The sequence below is a fragment of the Syzygium oleosum genome, unplaced genomic scaffold, assembly GCF_021117445.2.
Source record: "Syzygium oleosum isolate NSW1041296 unplaced genomic scaffold, Sole_v2.1 Sole_v2.08, whole genome shotgun sequence".
Lineage (NCBI taxonomy): Eukaryota > Viridiplantae > Streptophyta > Magnoliopsida > Myrtales > Myrtaceae > Syzygium > Syzygium oleosum.
The window spans coordinates 8,865,378-8,887,551 of NW_026607492.1; the positions used below are offsets into that span (position 1 = coordinate 8,865,378).

Here is a 22,174-nt window from a genome sequence, read left to right on the forward strand (position 1 = left end):
GAGCCCGAGGTAGAGCCTGATGACGAGTCTGAGGAGTCGGAAGAGCCTGTAGGAGACCCGGAGTATATACTCCCGTTTGAGGAATACATGGATCCCAATTTCGTGCCTGAGATTAATTTCTTTGATTTTCTAGCTTAGGAGTACCAGAACGCTATTCCAGCTGAGTCGGGTGACATTGATCATCCGATTGTGATTGAGGCGGAGCCGGAGTCTTCGGAGGAGCAAACGGATTATGGGAGTTCAGAGTCCGGTGATGATGAGTCAGATTCTGAATGGACGCCGAGTAAGGGGCGTAGAGACTAGTGTTGGGGGGTTCAGAATCGTAGATTTTAGGAAAGTACCATTTTTGAGGTCTGGATGCCAGGTTACCGATCTTTTTGTATATCGGTAGTTTGTAATACGGTGTGCAAGGGTTTATGGTGGCTGTAAATTACGGTGGTTGTAAGTGCTGTGAATGTTGTATAAGGTTGTTAATGAAAATGTCAATGTATATTCTCCCTGGCGTTTCCCCAGTTTATATTGTTCGGGTTAATTGTGGTTTCCGTCGTGCGTTATATCTCTGACAATTGTATTTGAGGTCGGCGATAATTCCTGGGATGTCGCATAAATCGACCAAAGAGGGATGCCACGAGCTCGTTGGGGTTCGGGTCGTGACATCAGCGACCGGCCAAAGGTATGGGCCGGCAAGCTCGCTAGCGAGGCTCACCCTCGCCCACGATGGCGAGGGGTGAGGGTCGACGAGGCCGAGCCTCACCCACGACGGCGAGGGGTGAGGACTGGAGAGGCCAAGCCTCACCCACGATGGCGAGGCTTGCCCTCGCCCATGACGGCAAGAGCAAGCCTCGCCATGGCTGGGTGAGGGCAAGTCTTATCGTCGTGGGCGAGGCTCGGCCTCACCGGTCCTCACCTCCAGCTAGTTGCAAAGGAAGAAGGGAAAGAAAAAAAAAAAGAGACAGAAAAGAAAAGAAATCTAAAAAATCTAAAAAATGTTATTAAAAATTGTCCATGTCAACGCCGGCCATACCACGTAGGACAGCCAGCATCCACGTCAAAGCCAACCGGCCAAAATTGGCCAGATGGACTGAATTGGCACAAATGCAAAAGATTTATGACTCAATTTGCAAAAAAAAAAAGTTTATGACTGAATTGATACAATTGCAATAGGTTTATAACTGTTTTAGTAATTTTCCCACAACAAATACTCTGAATACATACCCACCCGCGCATGACCGAGTTGGTGGGCGCTTTCCTTCCCTCCTCAGAGGTTCTGGGTTCGAATCCCCACTCGGTTCCGTAATTTAAGTGGGTGGCCTTGGCGGTGGGTTGCTGGGCTAGTCTCCCCCGAGGTATAGGCGCCCCGATTACCTGTGCGGGCTCGTCCCCGGGGAATGGTGGCAGATCCTCGGTTACCAAAAAAAAAATACTCTAAATACATGCTTTATTAATCAATCTTACTAATTAAAGGTGACAAAGATAGTGATGAAGAATGAGTTGTACATATCAATACTGCCGTGGAAAATAAATCAATGAAATAATCTAAATAAGGTACAAATCGCTCAATCTTTCTGATTAGCATCTATTTTACAATCGGAAAAATACAGAAGAATAAGCCCCAAAATGAATGATAAGATCAAAGCCTTCAGCAAATAAAAAGGGATAATGACACAAATAGTCCCTGAACTTTGACTTAATATGCAATTTGATCCCTGAACTTTTAATTTGTTCAATGAAGTCCCTGAACTTTAATATAATGTTCAATTTGGTCCCTGAACTTTTAATTTGTTCAATGTGGTCCCTGAACTTTTTATATGTGTTCAATTTAGTCCCTGAACTATATAAAAATGTTCAATATAGTCCCTGCACTTGAATTAATGGAAGGACTATATTGAACATTTTCAAATTGTTCAAGGACTAAATTGAACGCATATTAAAAGTTTAGGGATCACATTAAACAAATCAAAAGTTCAGGGACCAAATTGAACATTAGGTTAAAGTTGAGGGACTACATTGAACAAATTAAAAGTTCAGGGACCAAATTGCACATTTGGTCAAAGTTCAGGAACTATTTGTGTCATTTTCCCATAAAAAAGAAGAGAAAAAGATGAAATCGGTTCCTTATATGTACACCAATGCCCGAAGACCATGCCTGCAAAGAAATTCCGAAAGAATCCTAATTTACACGTGCAGTTCTTCAACTGCATCCATTGTCAAGAGTATAACAAAGCGGGAGCGATATCAACGAAGATTAAAATCCAACGAACTCATGCCCCCAATCACCTCGAGATGGAAAAGCAATGAAGTCTTGTCTCGGGAGCTCACCGACTCCTTGCAAGAAGCTGCGAAGGCGATGACAGACTAATTTCTCCTATCAAGTGAAAGGAGACCAAAGCGGAGCCATTTCAAAGGGACATCTTTAGAAGCAACCGAGAACTTGCAGGCGCGAGGTCGAAGAAGAGGCTGAGATGCAGAGACGACACGACGACGGAGAAATGGCGGTTCGCTGGAGAGGCAAGGAGGTGGAGGACTCCGTCAGAGGCTCAGTCTCTGTTTGCGATAGAGAGACAGAAGAAGGGTTTAAGAAAACCACTCAGGTAAAGCAACACTGGTGTACGGGTTATCTAAGTTTTGAGTGATATGACTGAAGATGGATACGTTGTAGACCCATTGAAGTAATTGGACTTTGCTACTCCAACCCATAACAACTTATTTTTAAAATTGTTAGGAATTCACATATAACCCAATCCCCTAGTTGAAAAGTGGGTCTTTAACCCAGTTTGCCATCTCAACGTATCACAGCCTCTTCTTCGGACGTTATTATCTGCAACCTATTGAGACTATTCTTGAGAGGCCCCCACATGATGGCTTTTTCTTTGTCACAAACCACCTTCCTTAGCTTGCTCAGGTTCACGATCGACGGTGGCAACATAGACAACCTCGGACATCCTCCCATGTTCATCTTCTTGAGATTAACCATTTGACCAATTTGATCAGGCAAGGTGGTCAGGTTCAGGCAATCAGATATATTGAGAAGTGTCAATTTTCGAAGGCTTCCAATCGAGTCCGGTAATTGCAATAAATTTGTGCAGGAATTAAGCCTGACCATATCGAGGGACTCCCATTGCCCAATTTGTTCAGGGAGAGCGGAGAAATTATGGCAGTTGGTGATGCTAAGCTTCATCAAAGGCTTTATCTGACATATGCCATCCGGTAAAATCACAAGATCGTTGCAATAGTCAATATCGAGCTCCACTAAGTTTGGCATTGCATCGGATATTTTGGCGTCATTAAATGTTGAAGCCTGATTGATGCAGCACATGAAAGAGGATATCTTTTGCAAATTGTATAAGCGTAGCTTTCCCATGCTTAGGAAAGGAATTGTGACGCGTTCGAGCCTAATCCTCCTTAAACTGGACCCAATGACATGGCAATTGCCCAGCTCAGCCGGGAAGAAACTGTAATTTGTTACTATCAGAGCCTTGAGCTTATCTGCCTTCTCAATGAATTCAGGCAAAGCATAAGCTTTGGTTTGCATGTTGTTGTGGAAGTTCAAGACAAGAGCCTCAGCTTCAGGCAATTCAAGATTTGGCCAAGGTGTTGAGAATGTTCCGTCTGCATTATGATTGTAGAATAACTAACTACCAACCCGTTTAATTTTTTCCCTACGAGTCTTTGAGATTAAGATTGAGAGAGAGAGAGAGAGACTAACCAGTGGAGATGGACACTAGATGAGCATCGAAAAGCTGTTGCTTTTGCTCACTCCACCAGTTGGGAAGATTATTTCCGATCAAGTCCAGAATGAGTCTCTCTCTCTTCTCTACTTCCCCCTCGTTGCACTCAATGATAGCTAGCTCTCTGAGCAGATCGTGCTGCATAGCATAGTGACCGCTGTAAGATTCGCCACCGTCACTTGAATCTCTCCTGTAAGTATGCAATCAAACTCTTGGACATAAGTTTTTGCGCTCGGGTGTCTTGTGCAAAAATCTAGGGCCAGGCATTTGAGGATATCAATTCAGTATTAAAATAACACATCTAAACTTTCCCACCTATGAGAAAGTAAGTCAAGAATTAGAAATGTTCTTTATATTGTGAAATAACGTGAAAACTAATGAATCTTACGATTCAAATCTAACGGATGAAGAAGAAATCCCTAGAGAAATCAACGAGGAACGATAATGATACACTTTTACATGGTTCAGTCCGATTATCGGGACCTACTCCACAAGGAGAGCTAGTCGCTAGGAAATCCACTCTGAATCCGAAGAATACAGAGTTTACATTCACCCAAGTGTTTTCCAATCCTAGATTATGCTCGAAGTAAACCCACAAGTGTTATTTCACAATCTCTCCCTAAAAACTCACTAAGAGAACTCATACAGAGAAAACTCTAATACTCATCTAAAGTTTGCTCCAAGTGTGCGATTAACCAAGTAGTATTTCATCTCTTATATATACAAGAGAGGGTATCCAAACTAGGAAATCTACTTATGTTAGGAAACCTACTTGGATTGGGTTTTCTCTACAAGCTCAAACTCAAAACATATTCTCAATAATCTCCACCTTGGCTTGATAGAAGAGTCAAGTCATAGTGCTCATCATCCATCCCGACTCTACCAACACCTCGACAGATGCTCAACCATCACAGACGTCTATCAAAAATCGAAACTAAGCATGGACTTGTCTAGACAAATAAACTTGGTCTACATGTCTGCAAGATTCTACACTGCAAGAAGCTTATTGACAATCACATCCTCTCCCAACATGCTACATTCGATGCAAAAATTTCGATCACCAATGAACTCAATTCTACTGTGATATCCCTGGCTTCCACTGAACATCGCATCAGCCCGATGTCCCACGCTAACATCCCTAACCGAGTCATTAAACCACACCCCCTCTTCAATTCCTTTCATTGTCATCATAATCTAGCCTCAGTCATCGATGAAATCACCATGTCCCTAAATGACGTCTTCTAATTAGTAGCACAATTAATGGAAGCAAAGGCAAAACTATTTAGATTTCAACCATCCTTCAGGCTCCCTGCTCTTGGGTTTGAAAACCCATTTAATGTCACACTACCTAAACTGCATCCTCCTAATCATATCTCATCGTCTATCATCCCCAACAAAACCAAGAGGATCCACTTCACGGCATTACAATACACCTAGACTAATTGTATATATTCCATCGATGGCACATGATATATCAAGCACGGTACTATTCACGGCATAACTCAAACAACCACAATATTAGCATGTGAAGCATGGGACAATTGTTCCCAAACACTCCTCTTGTTTGTTATCTCATAATCTCTTGTAGAGAACTCACTTAGAAAGCTCACATAGTGAAAACTCGAACACTCCTCTTGTTTGTTTTAGTGTGGGATAATATATATGTAGAAACCTACTCAAACTAGTCAACTACTTAAACTAGGAAATCACTCAAACTGGAAAACTTACTCAAAATAGAAAACTTATTTGGATCGGCTTTCCTTTACAAGCTCAACCTCGAGGCATAGTCTCAACACTTTACAGGCCTTTGTATAAATCATTTGACCTTTACAATGCGTAACACACTATAGCTGAAGGTCATGTGCTGTAATTAAGGTGTGGATTCAAAACTTTAGAATGCCCATTTTTGGGAAAACAAGATAGTGTGGTGCATTACGGAAAAACTGAACTTATTGGGGTTAGTTATGGGTCATCAAATGGCATAAATTACTCTCTCAATCTTGGTGCAAAGATCTCATCATGCCTTTGTCCAATTCAAACATGCATTCTAACTGTCACGTATCAGGAAAAACTAATCAGATGCCAACTAAAATCGAATGAGGCTTCAAGCAGTAGAAAGCTAGAAGACTTGGAACAAGAGAAGAAAACAAACTTCGGAGCCATACTGGGTGATTACGAGATCAGCTAGGTACCTATAAACGAGTTCATGGAGGTCGGTAATGGCATGCACACCGCTGAAATCTAGCTTGTACAATTCCACCCACATATCAATAATGGCGGTGGCGGGGATCATCTGATTCTCTGGAAACGAGCCAAGGTCCGTGAAGCGTTTCTTGATCAAAGGGTCACCATCCAAGTCCTCCAAGCTCTTTCTGAGGCAATCTAGAATGTCACTGTCCGAATCTAAAAGGGAATGACCTTCAGACCAATCAAGAAGCTTTCTTTTCCAGAATGAACAATCCTTTCCTCGGAGAGACTTGGCAATGACTGTAAGAGCCAATGGCAATCCCTTACAGCGTTTCACTATCTGCCACAGGGGAAAAAAACATTAAGAATTATTGGAACTTAATAGGAATCATGATTTGTACAAACCAAGGCCACTCTTTGATGAAAGAGAGATGAAAGTAAGGATAGGCAGATCGATTTTATTGAACATTTTCTTTAAAACCCCAAGTTTCGATGACCTTAAGAAATCCTATAATGGATGCACTCGAGCAAGAGTATACCTGATCCAAGAGCTCATCATCTGGTGCTACCATTCTTCTATCATCAACAGTAACCGATCGACAAAAAAGTTCTAGGGCCTCCCCATGAGTCAGTGGGTTCAGTTGATGCACATGATGAAAAGCAGGAAACTTATATCTTGATGTCACCACAATCTTGTAATCTTTGATCTTTCTGAAGGCAAATTTCTCGAGGAAGGATTGCGATTCAGTCCAGACATCGTCTAGCACAAGCAACACAGGATTTTGTCCTATCTTGTAGAGCAGTTGCTGCAAGTAATGAACTGCACCATCTTCTGTTTCAATCACGGGAACGGCAAAACCTCTATGTTGAATCATTTTCTGGGGCAAAAGTACACTAGAAGTGCCACAACTTGTGTACGGCGATCACTTTGGTGCCATAACTTTTTTTTCGGATTACTTTGGTGCCAAGTCGGAGGAAAATAGATCACTTTAGTGACTCCGGCCAAAATTCCGGCCAAAAAACTGACCTGGCATTTATATTAAAAAAAAATGGTCTGACTTGTACAGGTGAAAATTAGGTGGCTTTTTTTTGAATATTTTAATTTTTAGAAAAATAATAAAAATTAAAATAATTTTAAAAAAAAAAAAAAAGGTTGCGGCAGCGGCGAGGAGCCCTCGGCTGCTGCGCCAACCCACCACCGTGGGGAAGGGCCGGCGGTGGTGGGCGCGGTGGTCGGCGAGGGTCGCCGGCCCGGCCGGGCCGCGACCCTCGCCGAGCCCGGCGAGGGCCGGATCCGGCGAGGCAAGACCTCGCCGTCGCGACCCAAACGAGGCGAGACCTCGCCTTCGCTGGGCGAGACGAGACCTCGCCGTCACGACCCAGGCGACGGCGAGGTCTCGCCTCGCCCAGCAAAGGCGAGGCGAGACCTTGCCGTCGCCTGGGTCGCGATGGCGAGGTCGGCCTCGCCTTCTCTAGGCGAGGCGAGACCTCGCCGTCGAGACCCGAGCGAGGCGAAACCTCGCCGTCGCGACCCGGGGGACAGCGAGGTCTCGCCTCACCCGGCGAAGGCAAGGCCGCGCCGCGCCGTCGCGACCCGGGCGACGGCGAGGTCTCGCCTCGCCCAGCAAAGGCGAGGCCAGACCTCGCCGTCGCCTGGGTCACGACGGCGAGGTCTCGCCTCGCCGGATCCGGCCCTCGCTGGGCTCGGCGAGGGTCGCCGGGCCCCAGCCAGGGGCCGGCGACCCTCGCCGACCACTGCGCCCACCACCGCCGGCCCTTCCCGGCGGTGGTGGGTTGGCGGCAGCAGCGGCAAGGGCTCCCTCGTCGCTGTTGCAGGCTTTTTATTTATTTATTTAATATAATATATTTTTTTTAAAAAAGTACACGTCAACGGGCTAAACGGCGTCGTTTTTGGTTTTTAATGCTGACTGGACCTCTTTGGCGAGCCGTGGACCTCTCCGGCGAGCCGTGTCAGCGCCACATCAGATTTTCGGCGAGCCACGTCAGCATTGGCACTAAAATAATCGTTTTTCAAAAAAGTTGGCACCAAAGTGATCCGAAAAAAAGTTATGGCACCAAAGTGATCGTCGTACACAAGTTATGGCACTTCTAGTGTATTTTTGCCCATTTTCTGGACAATGTCTGTCAGGTTGGGCTTCTTCGAGACAGGGACGAACATTATGTTGTCCTTGAATTTGCCTATATGCAAACCACAGTAAGTCTGACTTCTAGGTTTTTTAATTCGGTAGGGCACCATATAGTGGAAATAATAAGTTTGAAGCCTATGGCGTGGGAAGAAGAGGGTTCAGCTGATTAAGAAAGGCGCTCAACGCAATTAAATAGAGGCGAGTTATTGCATGTCTAAAAGCTTGGGAAAGATCTATCAGATTGGACATGATATCAAACCCAAAATGAAAAGATGACAAAAAGATTATTTTACTAAATGAAACATCCTTCTGCATAAGTGGAACGTTGTTCAGGCAACAGCTCTTATCCACATAAATGGCTAACCAAAAGATTATTAGAGGTGACCAATTGGCAAGGGTCAATTAATAAATTCATCCCTACTGTATTTAGTTCTGGATCGGTCAAAATTCTAATCACACATACCTTCAATGTCCACGTCATGACACAATTTCTAAAGCAGAGTGGTCTTGCCGCACCCACCTGGGGCCGTCACAACAATCACGGATACTCCCTCCTCGAGCAACTGCTTCTTGAGCATCCTCAAGGACGCCTCAACCTCCGACCCGACAATAAAATCGGGCGCCTCAGGGGCTGCGAGGTTGCCCAAAGCCCCGAGCCCACTCTGGAGGGCCCTGCCGTTCGCTTGACTGGAATGAATCAACTCCTTCAATTCTCCCCTGAACTCCTATATCTCGCACAATAGCTTCCCGTTGTTCCTCGCATTCAGCAGCGGCATATAAATCTGGAACTCCGTCAGGACTGTTGCGTCGAACTGGGTCAGCTTTTTCGAGTGCGTACACTTCTTGCACAGGTTGAGTGGGTGGATCCTCAGGCACTTCTCAACCAGTCCTTTGCCTTCATCCAATAGGTTCTTGATCGGACCAATCTCTTTCAGACGATCCGGCCGTTTGTTGTACTCATCGATGTCATTGATGATTGGGTGTATGGTACTCAAGGTGGACTCGATCTTCTTGAGCTGGCCATGAAATGCGGCAACGGTTGTCACTACGTCCTTAACGAGCGTGAACAGCTCGCTGAATGCTGTTCCCACAGCAGCTCCTGCGAAATCAACTGGCATTTCTTGTTCTTTCTTTCTTCACAGGCCAAACAAGCAAGAAAATCCAAAACTTTGATGGGTCGCCAAGGATTCTCCAAAGAACTGAAACCCACGTCCCAAGATTTGCAGATGATGCTTTTCTTTTCCTGGGTTTTTGGCAGAGGCAAGAAGGAACAGGAGCTTTTCGGTCTTTGAAGCAACAATGGAGAATGAGATGAACCGAAAGGTAATAGAGATTCTTGAGGGAAAAAGTACGCTAGAAGTGCTATAACTTGTGTACGGCGATCACTTTGGTGCCATAACTTTTTTTCGGATCACTTTTTTTTTTTTTGATAATCGAGGTGTCCGCGAGGCCGGCGAGCTAGGGCACAAACCAGCGGTGATGCCCGACTAGTCCTCGAGGGGGGCTAGCGCAGCATCCCACCGCCACGACCCCCCACTTAAATCACCGATGGACGAGTTTGAACCCAGGACCTCTCGTAAAAGGAACTGAGCGCAAACCAACGTTGTGGTGCCAACTTTTTTGAAAAACGATCATTTTAGTGCCAATGCTGACGTGACTCGCCGGAAATCCGATGTGGCGCTGACACGGCTCGCCGGAGAGGTCCACGGCTCGCCGGAGAGGTCCAGTCAGCATTAAAAACCTAAAACGACGCCGTTTAGCCCACTGACGTGTACTTTTTTTAAAAAAAATTTAAAAAAAAAAAACCTGCAACAGCGGCGAGGGAGCCCTCGCCGCTGCTGCCGCCAACCCACCACCGCCGGGAAGGGCCGGCGGTGGTGGGCGCAGTGGTCGGCGAGGGTCGCCCGCCCCGGGTGGGCCCAGCAAGGGTCGCCGGCCCCCGGCGGGCCCGCGACCCTCGCCGAGCCCGGCCGAGGACCGGATCCGGCGAGGCGAGACCTCGCCATCGCTTGGGTCGCGACGGCGAGGCGAGACCTCGCCGTCGCGACCCGGCGACGGCAAGGTCTCGCCTTGCCTTCGCCGGGCGAGGCGAGACCTCGCCGTCGCACGGGTCGCGACGGCGAGGTCTCGCCGCTCGCCGGGCGAGGCGAGACCTCGCCGTCGCTCGGGTCGCAACGGCGAGGTCTCGCCTCGCCAGTTCCGGCCCTCGCCGACCACTGCGCCCACCACCGCCGGCCCTTCCCGGCGGTGGTGGGTTGGCGGCAGCAGCGGCGAGGGCTCCCTCGCCGCTGCTGCAATTTTTTTTTATATAAATTAAAAAATTCGAAAAAAGCCACATAATTTCCACGTGTACAAGTCAAACCATTTTTTTTTAAATATAAATGTCAGGTCAGCATTTTGGCCGGAGTCACTAAAGTGATCGATTTTCCTCCGACTTGGCACTAAAGTGATCCGAAAAAAAGTTATGGCACCAAAGTGATCGCCGTACACAAGTTATGGCACTTATAGTGTACTTTTGCCGATTCTTGAGCAATATTATTATTTATTATAAAAATGGTAGTTAAAGCTTATTCTCCGGCCAAACCTGTCCAGCGAGTTCAGATTAACCCCGAGGTAGATCCAGGGGACACAACGTTGAAAAAGAATGGACGAAATTAGGTTGGGTAAATTTCACTTATCACGGTTGGCGCCCGATGTCTAGTATAGCGGGAATGGATAATTTCACTTGCCCGCATTACCATTTCAATCATGATATTGATAGGTTTTATGGTAAACTTAGTAGATCCCACTAAAAATTGAAAACATTTTAACCAGCCAAACGAGCTCCTAAATTAAAACTGGGTAGTTAATAGCTATTGGTAGATAGGATACAAATTTTCCTCCTAGATGTTTGGTGCCGTATTTTGACTTTATTGGATAAGGTCAGATAATACGAATATAGTTGTAATATACCATCCAAGCTATAAAGAATAGGATAATTTTCTGATAGGGTAGGATATGAAAAATTAATACATTTTATTAATTAACGGGAGACGACAATGACGCATCGCTGGCGTTCGTTGTTGCCGCTTTAAGCGGTTGGCTAATCAGGCCCTTTCCCTGCGATCCTAAGATCTGGGGTGGTATACAAAGGGTGAGTGTTTTTCAGGTTTTGAAAATAACGGAATCACATTGCTTTTATTAATCTAGGCTGAAGTGATCCTAGGATCCTTAATAGTTTCTAGAGAAGTAAACATCGAGGTGCGCGTACGAAGGTGACTGGTTTATTGTGAAATTAGAGATTTATGTTCTAGGAGTTCAGTTACGTTGGAGAAGGTTACCACCCCTACAACACCCTTTTAGTACCACATTTTTTTATAAAATCCTTTAAATTCCTTTATTTTCCTAAAATATAGAGGCGATTATTGTTTGTCCGGAGACGTAATCAAGTGAAAGGTTGGCATCGCCTCGGGGATGATTTCGTGCACCATGTGCGGATGTGTGTTTTGAAAACAAGAATGCATGTATGCATGATGATGATGTAGAATACGCAACATGTAATGTAAGATTGTGTCATGGAGATGGGTCACGTGATGAGGTGTTGTGTAATGACGTCTTATGTCATATTATCATGTATCGTGTGATGACATGCCACGTGATGACTTATTGTGCAATGTGATGACTTGTCATGTAAGATGTGTTTTTTCATATGAAAAACAAACAACGTGTTGATTTGTCATGTGACGACATGTCATATAATGACATGAATGTATGGGTTGTAGCTTGATGTGTATGCAAGTGTAAGTGACTATGCTTTAATTCTTAATTCGATGATGCATGTGAGCAAGTTTTGAAATGAAAGAGCCACTTTTATAACTCAACTTATTCAAAATGTAGATTGTCTTGGAGGATGTAGTACCCTTATAGCCGATTTTATGTGATATCGGGGTTGGATAGTCGAAAATAGTAGAGATGATGACGTAAACAGTCTCTGAACTTTGATCCAGTGTGTTATGTGGTCTTTAAACTTTTAATTTGTCCATTATAGTTTCTGAACTTTAGCTTAATGTTCAATGTGGTCCCTGAACTTTTAATACATGTTCAATATAATCCCTAAACTATATAAAAATGTTCAATGTACTCCCTCCATTAATTCAAGTTCGGGGACTACATTGAACATTTTCATATAGTTCAAGGACTAAATTAAACATATTCCAAAAGTTCAGGGATGACGTTGAACAAAATAAAAGTTTAGGGACAACATTGAGCATTAAACTAAAGTTCAGGGATTACATCGAACAAATTAAAAGTTCATGGACCACATTGCATATTGGGTCAAAGTTCATGGACTATAAGTGTCGTTTTCCCAAAATAGTTTTTGTGAAGGTACACATTGTTTTGAAATTATTTTTGTTGAAATTATGAGCAAGAGCCAAGCCCCAAGTCACGTATTAATCAATCGTCTTTTCGGATTGATCCAGTTCGGCTTTGTAACTACATGGCCTGAGGAGGACGAGGATTGATCGCCAAAGCGAGAGGGCCAAATCAAGGAGCGGCTCCTAGCAGGCTTCTTTGATTGGTAAAGGGCAAGAATTAACCAAATTACACACCAAACAAGGGAAAGTGTTCTTGGATTATATATGTAAAATTGGAATCAATTCACAAGAGGTACCTTTTGACAAAATAACAACACATTTAGCATTCAAACTTCAATGTTAAGCATGCACAGATGAGAGCATCACCGGGATGGATGATATCCTAGAAAAGTGTCTACATGTACACCAAGGACAAAACCATGGGACGAGTCAAAATGAAAAGTAACTCGAGTGAGTTAATCTATGAATATCAGAATAGAGAACCAAAGCATAACCACCTTTAGTGGGTGTATGGTGTCCAACAAGGGTGGGGAGTGATCACTGAGACGAGATAGCCGTCACTGTTAGGATTCGGCGCACGATTACAAGAAAATAGATTTCAAAAGCGAGAAAGAGAAATCGAGACACAAAGTTTTATCCTAATTCACCCTTAAACTAAGACTATATCCAGCAAAGGATTCCACTATAATTAGCACATCGCACTTCTCTGTTACATCCCTCAATTACAAGAGAAATAGATTATATATACTCAATAGATATTAATGAGGTCAAACCCAAACTACTAATAAAATACGGGTCCAAAATATAAAAGTCGCCTGGCTTTCAAGGAACACTGCACTCTTGGCGACCCCCTGAACCCCTACCCGTTTACCGAGAAGCGAGACTTCTGCCTTCCTATCGCTGGGGAGTATGAATCACACCCTAACATTAATAAGGAGCGATTTTAAGCAGGGTTCAAGATGGCAAAGGTGGCTAGAATGATCCAAATTGCATACCAAATAGGAGTGTTCCTAAATTATTTATATGAAATACAATTAACTCACAAAAAGCAACTTTTGACGTAGCAACAGCATTTAGCATTGGAATCCTAATGCTAAGCGTACTTTTGTGAGAGCACGACCGGGAGGGGTGAGCTTTTGGGAAAATCTACCTATACGCCAAAAGACAAAACGGAAAGATTCGGTATGTGATGGACCAAACCGAACAATACCTCAAATGAGTTAAGCCAGAGATGCCAAATGCTTCAAGGTCAATTCAGCCTTCCACAATGGGTGTCTTATGATGTGTAGAAAGTGAGGAAAAAGAACTATACTCGAGTGGTTGAGTTACTATTTATATGTGAAGATGGTTTAGGTCATAGAATGTTGGTCAACAAGTGGTTCTCAAATCACGATAAATTGCAATATGTCATAAAAAAAAAAATAGCCGCAGGTCAGGACATATGGTGCTCAAACCGTCTTTTCCGGTCGATGTTTGCTGAGCTTTTCGGATTGTGGTTTCATTACTGATCCCTTCAATAGGATGAATTAAATTTGGAGGTCTTGTCGGGAGGTCACCTGTTGTGAGAAGGTGACGCGACATGCTGCCCATGAAACTTGCTTGCTGCGACACACCCATCGGGTATCACTGTTGACTCGTCGAGTACCAAAGAGACATATGGCACTCATCCCTTGGTCTGCTAATCCATCCTCATCACCTGAAGCGGGAAAGATGTGTTCACTTAGCCAAATGCCCGGCACTACATTTTAACACGAGAATAACCTTTCACTCGAGTGAACATGCTTCTATCCAAATGTTTTGATGCATATAGGAGATATTCAAGTGACGACAACCAATCTAAAAGCGGCCACTATGCAGTACGGTTTGCTCAAAGTTCTGGCCATCCTGAAGTTCAACCAGGGGAAAGTAGACGAGAGAGACTCATCCCGGACTATAACGGAAATAAGTTTCCCAACATGTGGAGAGAGCAAAAGCAACATCCTCTTGGAGCTCACCCTGTATCCATCTCCATTAGTTATCTCTCCCCCCTGCCCCCCAGTTCGGCTAAGCAGGATCGATAGATAAAGAGATTAGTAAGGAGACGGATCGAGCTTCGCATCACGACTGCCATACTTTCTCCCCTCTCCCTGAACAAATCGGGCAATTGGCATCCCAAGGAAGTGGTCAGGCTTGACTCTCCTGTGCAAAGTTGCCGGAGTTACTAGACTCAATTGTAAGCCTCCGAAGCTTGAGATTTTTCGACATTTTTAACTGTCTGAACCTGAAAATCCTTGCCTCATCAAATTGGCCAAATAGTTAATCTCAAGAGGATGAATATTGAGGGTGTTCGACTTGCCAGTGTCGATTGCGAAGTTGGTGATTGTGAAGATGACGAATGTAAGGAAGATGGTCGGTGACAGAAAAATTCCCGTCATGTGGAGGCCTCTCAAGAACAGTCTCAAATCTCAATATCTTGCAGATGATAGTGTCTGAAGAAGAGGCTACCTTAGATTCTTAGATTACTTGCCTGATTGAGAAACTTTTCTCGAGATATGGAGTCTCAGTTTCCCAACCTATATTGGGTAAGAACCTAGAACCAAGAAAAACGCGTGTAAACGTATGTTTTCAAAAGGACGCTGCTTCTTCTAATTCCATTCCCACAACGTAATGTCCTTTTTTATACTTGGTCTTTATTCATGTTACATGGGCCGTGCCGAACTTTACAGAGTGGTGAGACGATCAAAATTTCAGAAAAAACACCATCTTCAATCAAAACTGCTTGAACTTACACCGCCTTGGGCAGCATCTTCAACATTCTTCTTGAACCTCTGAGACTTACTTGTATCCTCTAGCCAAAAGGCACCAAAATTCAACTTCCTGACTAGCATACTCTGATAAGGTCCCTTTCTAGCTTGGCGTGATGTCATTGTGAAATGTTTAATCGAAGTATGCCTTACCTGGTGGTCTATGCTCTTGCTTCAGTGACCAAACTGACATTAACAAACTAATTGTACCCACATCGCGTAATAATGGTATTTTCTATGGTTTAGTTGATCATCAATGTCTCTACTTAGAAAGTTACTACCTCGATCGATGTATTTAGACACTGTCATAGTATACTATTTCATGTCCTTTTTTCAAAGGATTGAAGAACACCCAGCACAACCTAGGAAACAAGACCTAGACAGGTTCCCGACTTGAGGAGGCTCACGACCACAGCAATGTAAGATGTAGTTAGAATACTCTCTCTTCAATTTGCTGACAACAAACCAAATGCCAGAGAGAGAGAGAGAGAGAGAGAGAGAGAGAGAGAGGGATGATTATGGTGATGACGATGACAGCAGGCGAAAGCTTAGAGAGACTGAGGCATGTAAATCTCCATGTCACAAAACAAGAGGTTTAGATAATGTACTCTTTCCACAGCATTTATCCTAATCTAACACAGGCGGAGACATACTTCTCTTGGCTTATTATAAATAGTTGATACAAGCACTAACTTTTAGAAACTACGCTATCATCCGGAACTTCTGCCTACAGGGATCTTTCATCATAATGCATAAATTATTTCACCACTGCTGTCAATGTCCAGCTCGGATTCAAAGTCCAAGTCATCCATGTCATCATCATCCATGTCCAGGCTATCAGTGACAAGTTGGCTAAGACCATGGGGTGGCATTGCCGGTATGGTGGCCTCAGCAATTATCTGCATGATCGTCTCGTCACTCTGCATTGGTTGATCAGGCTCTTCAAATTGATTACCCATTGTCTTCTCATCTATGAGGTCGGCAGGCAAATTCTTCAGGAACCATGGATGGCTCTTTATCTCAGGGATAGAGATCCGCTGCACCACGTACACATCAGATATCAGGCTCAACATTGAGCGGCACAATTAAAGTGGCAGAAATATATAGCTACTTTTCACATCAAAAGGTGGGGGAAAAATTAAAGATTAAGCAAATTCTAGCCCACCAAAGGATTAAAATGTTTCACAACATATTGAAATTTACCAAACAATGACTGGTACATTGAACTCTCCATCTATTACCTCTGCAGGGTCTGCAACAAATATTCTAGAGATCAGATGCCGACACTCAAGTGATATTTGGACATTTTCTGGGATGGAATACTGAACATTAATAACTCTCTGCATGAACCACAATGAAAATTGTGTAAAGATTAGATAATTATATAGAGTAAAACAACAAGAAAACAAGGTCCCCGAATTACCAGAATTGTTTTCCGAAAGTCTTTAGGTTTTTCAGGATCCTCAAAGGGATAAGCACCCACTAGCATCACATATAAGGTCACCCCACACGACCACACATCTGCAATCTGATAAAGTAATAGATCATCTACCATCTCCTTGCACACATACAAGCTAAAGGGAAAACATGTCAAACAAACTAATGGCAGTTTGCATTAAACTAGAAGACAGACCTACTCATATTGATAGAGGAAAGAAAAGTATCCACTTCTTGTAAAGCCTAGAAGATTCCATTGAAGTGGGAAAAAAATGCAAAGCACGCTCTATATGAGAAATCTTTTCAAATTTGGAAGGCAGAAGAAATATGTTCACATTTGTTCAATATCGGCCCTTGTCCTGCCCGAAGACCTTCTATCAGAGACAAACAGAAAAAGTTGTTGCTTCATAAGCGATGTAGCTGACCCTCTAAGTTCTCAAAATACCAGCTTCCCTTGACCCATGACCGAGAAGCAGTTCCAATACATCTGAAGCTCCAGTGATAGCAGAACCATGAACAAATTACGCTCAGGCTGGCTAATCATCGTTAAGCCTTCACTGCTCAATGCAAGCATTGGATGAAGACTGTAAAAGTATTTTATGTCTAAAATTGGCAACCAACAAAAATAACCCAAATATACCACAGAGCAGCCACAAGTTTAATCATTTAGCTTTGCATGAATGATCATGAGACACAATTGTAGAGAACTAGGGACGAGAGCTCTATCTGTCAACAAAAGGGAAAGCAGAAGACAACCCACTTTACTTCTGAGTGCAAGCATATCAACAAGCAATCGAATCTCCAACAAGCCAAGCATTGACCTATGTCAGATTTCTGTGATACCTTGTCTCTCTTGCAACCAGACGTCGGGGACACCAAACATACGTATTTTTGGAAGAAAAAACTTGATTGACTGCAATGCCAAAGAAGATTGCCTGGACTGCATGCCAACAAGATCGAATTGAAAGGCACTTCACTTCTAATTTATCACAAGAAAGGAGGACGTCACAATGGTGTAGAGACGGAGGAGGCACTGAGTAAAATGGAGGCATTAGCATTGACAACAACGAGGAGCAAAGTCAGCTTAAGCCAAATCTAGGATTAGGGGTTTCGTGAATAAGGATTTTTTTGCATTCAGAACAGACTAATTTAATTATTCCTTGCAGACTTCCCAATAAAATCTGGATTCAGGAATGTTTCTCAAATAGTTCGTAGAATCGTAAAATAATAAGATTAAAAACTGAAGTTTAAAACAACCATGACAATGGCTTTGTGTCAAATTCATGTTGAAAGGCCATGCTTTCTAATGAGATGAGCTTCCTTTACAGGGTATCTCCCAAAAGCAATGGATCAACTTTTATAGCACTGTTGTGATCAAGAGACTACAATCATCTCCAGGACACTAATGCTTGATGCAATTATGACAACCACGCTGTTCAGCAGAATTTCTTAAAAGAAATTAGTCGTACCTTGCCATCATATTCTCGCCTTTGTAAGACTTCTGGGGCAATGTACGCTGGAGTTCCCACAGTTGATTTTGGTTCCGAATGCAGCACTGAGGACTAAGAAGAGTAACAAAAACGAGATCATTTAAAATCCATGAAATCATATGAACTATCTGTAAAATTCAATTTGAGGTAGGTTACACCAAATTCATTTATCCAAGGAAACGCACATCAACGGGGGGATGGAAACAAGTCTAGACAACACAGAGCATGCCATAACACAAAGTTAACTTTCATGGATGACCCCTAAACACTGCCAAAGTGACAGATGCAACACTTCAAAATGTATGTATCATTCATTAGTATCTTACAATTTAGTTTGTAAGGCATAAACGATACTTAACCATCAATCACCTACAAAATACTCAACCACAGGGAAATTAGTGCACCACAGAATGCACTTCTCGGTTCTACCAGTACGCCATTAATTGTATATAGACTTATCGACTAATGTAGATTGTCTGACTTCACAATATTAAATACTCCGACAATATTGCAACAATGAAAACTAAATTATATATGCCTTGAAAGGTAACAATCACTCTCACCTATAAAACATTCAATCACCGGCAAATTTATCAGTGCGCCACAGAACACACTTCTCAGTTCCATTAATATGTAATTGATTGTATTTAGACTCATTGACTAATGTAGATTGTCTGACATCACAATATTTATTATACTCCAATAATTTCCCAACAACGGAAACTAAATTTTATAATCCAAAAACCATTTACAAATGAAATGCACATAAAACTTTTTATTTTTCTATTTAAAAGAAAAACAATGTGCTGTAATAACTTGCACGTAGAAACCATAGCATGATCACATGTACATGAAATTAAGATATCTAAGCTTTTAATCATAATCCTATTCGAAAATTATTATTTTGCAACACCTTTTAACTAAAATTCTTGAAATTAAGATATCTATGCCTTTGATCATAATCCTACTCAGAAATTATTATTTTGCAATAGATTTTACTTAATTTAAGTATGTCTCTATCGTGAAGAACACTGCTGAATCTTACTATTCAAGTCTACTCTCAATTTTTCTGACCAAAAAAAAAAAAGCCTACTCTCAATTCACAAATCACCGATCGAGATTTTGATTCAAAATCGATATTGCAATTTGACAATACGGTTATGAACATAACATACTGATCTCTTGCCATGATAATATACAAGCTCCGTCAGCCTCAACCAAACAAAGATGGCCAGATAAAACGTATAAATTATAAATGTAGATTTGAATCAAAGTATATGCGAATTGAGGAATTTCGCCATATTTTACAAGTCAGGCAGTGTACCCTCTAACTCTAAAGCACCAAAACCGGCACTGTTAGAAAGAGCATAACAATTTAATAGTAAGATCTTTGCCTCCTAAAGTGCTAGCCATAGCCACAACTGACAGGTTCGTTTCGAGTTGCCATATCATTTGTACAGCAATCAAAACCAAAGCAGAAATTCTACTCGATCGACACCATTGGTCCAGTGGCAATTACAAAGCACAGACTTAGGAAAGAGAAAGAAAAAAAAGGTACCCACACGTACCTTCGAGTACCCAAAGTCGCATATCTTCAGTCGAGGGGCCTGACTTCCATCCAACAAAGTATTTTCCAATTTTAGATCACGATGGCATACTTGCTTCATCAAGAACAAAACATTGGAATGCCAATTACTATCAAATACATGTTGACCAGATCACAAAATTACTAAACTCCATAACATGTACAATAGTATTTAGTTACCATAGCATGACAGTAGCTAACACCAGATATGAGCTGTTGAAAAAAGAAGCGAGCCTGCACCAGAAAGGCAACAAAACATCCAGATGAGAGCTATCCGAGAAATTGGAGACTAAAATAAAAAGTGCATCATGCGAAAGGAAAGCTAAAGAACCTCATCTTCACTAAATCGCCCAGCATTGCATATTCGCTCAAAAAGCTCTCCACCAGCTGCATATTCCATCACAATTGCTAGATGCGTAGGTGTTAAAATGACCTGGAAGAGATATTATTCAGTCATTTATTCACTTAAACTGAGATAAGGTCCGGAACTAACAAAGTGAAGCTAACCTCTTTGAATCTAACAATGTTTGGATGCCTCAGAGACCTGTGGTTTATTATCTCTCTCTGAACATTTTCATCTATCTGCAACATCGGGAGGTAGACATAGAAAACTACATATTAGCAAACCAGAAGTCGATAATCGTGCTTGCCATTATGTATAGACACAGAAGAGGGGACTCAGACGCAACAAGCACTTGTCAATTGTCAATTAAGAAAATCGGAGAACAGCACTAACATGGCTCTCTTTCCCCCATTTGTCCTTTCGACATAATCTTCTAATTACCGAATCACTTCTTTGCTTATCAAGATCCTTCCTTTAGACATATCATTTATATGTCAATTGGAAATGTTCTGTTTCTCACACTTTCAAGTAGAGCATTAATATCTGGAGAAATCCCCAGCATTACTTGTCCCCCATGCACAAAAGGAGTCCATCCACAGTGCCCATCCTCTAAATGGTAATTTCTTAAAAACACTAGCTCTTTTTCCGAGATCGTGAAAAAAGGGGACAAGAAAACATGAAGTCCTCATAATTATCTGCAAATAAAGTTTCGCCATGAACCATGTAAATAGAGGCATTTCTAATACACACTAGCCATTTCTGGTAAAAGAAACTAACTGATCAAACAGTATTCCTATAAGCAGAAACAACTCCAAGCAAATAAAGCCGGCTATGAATTTTCAAATCATCTCCGATGCATTAAAAACATGAGCACTCCGCAAAACTGCGTGGCAACCTACGGAAAGCACAATTAATACCCTACAGTCTTTCTCAGTAAAGACAAACTAACTGATCAACCAATCAATCACCCTTTACTAAGAGGGGGAACAAGAACACATGTAAAGTCGGGAACCGACTAACCTTGTCGCCTCTCTCAATATACTTGACAGCGACGAGCTCCTGCGTGACCTTATCCCTCATGAGCCGAGCAATCCCGAAGTTCCCCGAGCCTATGTCCCGCACGAAGTCGTACCTGTCGCTGTCGTGAACGATCGGCATGTCCATGCCCGGTCCGACCATCAGCATGGCCCGCTCCATCGTCCGCAGGGGACTTTGCCCTAACCAAACCAAACCCAATTCACAAAACCGAACAATTCACCGCATAGCCGGTCAGGCGGCGAAGAAATGGACGGCGGCGGCGGCGGCGGTGCGCCGGCGAGAGCGAGGATCGATGGACGACGACCCACTTCACTGCGATCGATTCGCAACCGAGTTTCGACTCGAGGCCTCGAGCTCAGGCGTGCCGGGCGGGCCGTGCGAGCTCGAGTGAACTGGAAACAGTGGAAAGTCGCGCGAGCTTCTCGGGCGTGGCGATGGCGCTTGCAGAGAGAGGAGGAGGAGGAGGAGACGGACAGAAGCGGCGTCGTTTTTATCGGCGGCGTGGGGCAAACCGACAATGCGCTTCCGATTCTGTTCTGATCTGGTCGGTTGTGTCTTGTCGTATTTGTCGAACTAAGCTATGGTTGCGAGGGGGAATGACGAGAATGCCCCCCGGCGGGGATGGTTTCGGTGAGTTATCGTGATTTGCGCGTGCAACTACCCACTCTTAACAAAATAACAAGGGGAGTTTGGTATAAGAACATGACGGGGGGTATTATTTTAATTTGCCAATTGTATACTTGGGTCTGACCAAAAAAAAAAAAACTATATATTTGGGGTGATCAACTAGATGCTATTGATAATCGCAATGGTCGAGGTAAGTACAATTCGATATTTTCTGAGTCAACTTACATAATTTGACCGCTCAAATTTAAAGGATCAGTCGAGCCAAATTTCTTGAATTTTGTGTTGAATGTCTACGTCATTTTCATGTGTTTCTTTTCTTTTCCTCGAGTATTTTATTTTTATGTACAAGTTTATTAAAGACTATCTTTAGTTACTCCACCAGATTATTGATTAGATGAGAAACATATGCTTCTCGTTTTTTAAGTGAAACGTTAGTAAAATAATTAAATCTTAT

At 42.9% G+C, this 22,174-nt stretch overlaps 1 protein-coding gene and 1 pseudogene across 1 annotated transcript; both read right to left on the bottom strand.

Moving 5' to 3' along the window:
- Positions 1-3,392: 3,392 nt before the first annotated feature.
- LOC115666710 (probable disease resistance protein At5g66900) lies at positions 3,393-9,361 on the bottom strand (annotated as a pseudogene).
- Positions 9,362-15,779: 6,418 nt separating this feature from the next.
- Positions 15,780-21,667, bottom strand: LOC115690135 (serine/threonine-protein kinase SRK2I). The gene is made up of 9 exons (XM_030616391.2): positions 21,076-21,667; positions 20,220-20,294; positions 20,044-20,145; positions 19,893-19,946; positions 19,696-19,788; positions 18,107-18,199; positions 16,624-16,728; positions 16,442-16,540; positions 15,780-16,237 (listed from the first exon to the last, which is right to left on the bottom strand). The coding sequence occupies exons 1-9, from the start codon at positions 21,250-21,252 to the stop codon at positions 15,944-15,946; spliced, it is 1,092 nt and encodes a 363-aa protein (XP_030472251.1). The 5' UTR covers positions 21,253-21,667; the 3' UTR covers positions 15,780-15,943.
- Positions 21,668-22,174: the final 507 nt, after the last annotated feature.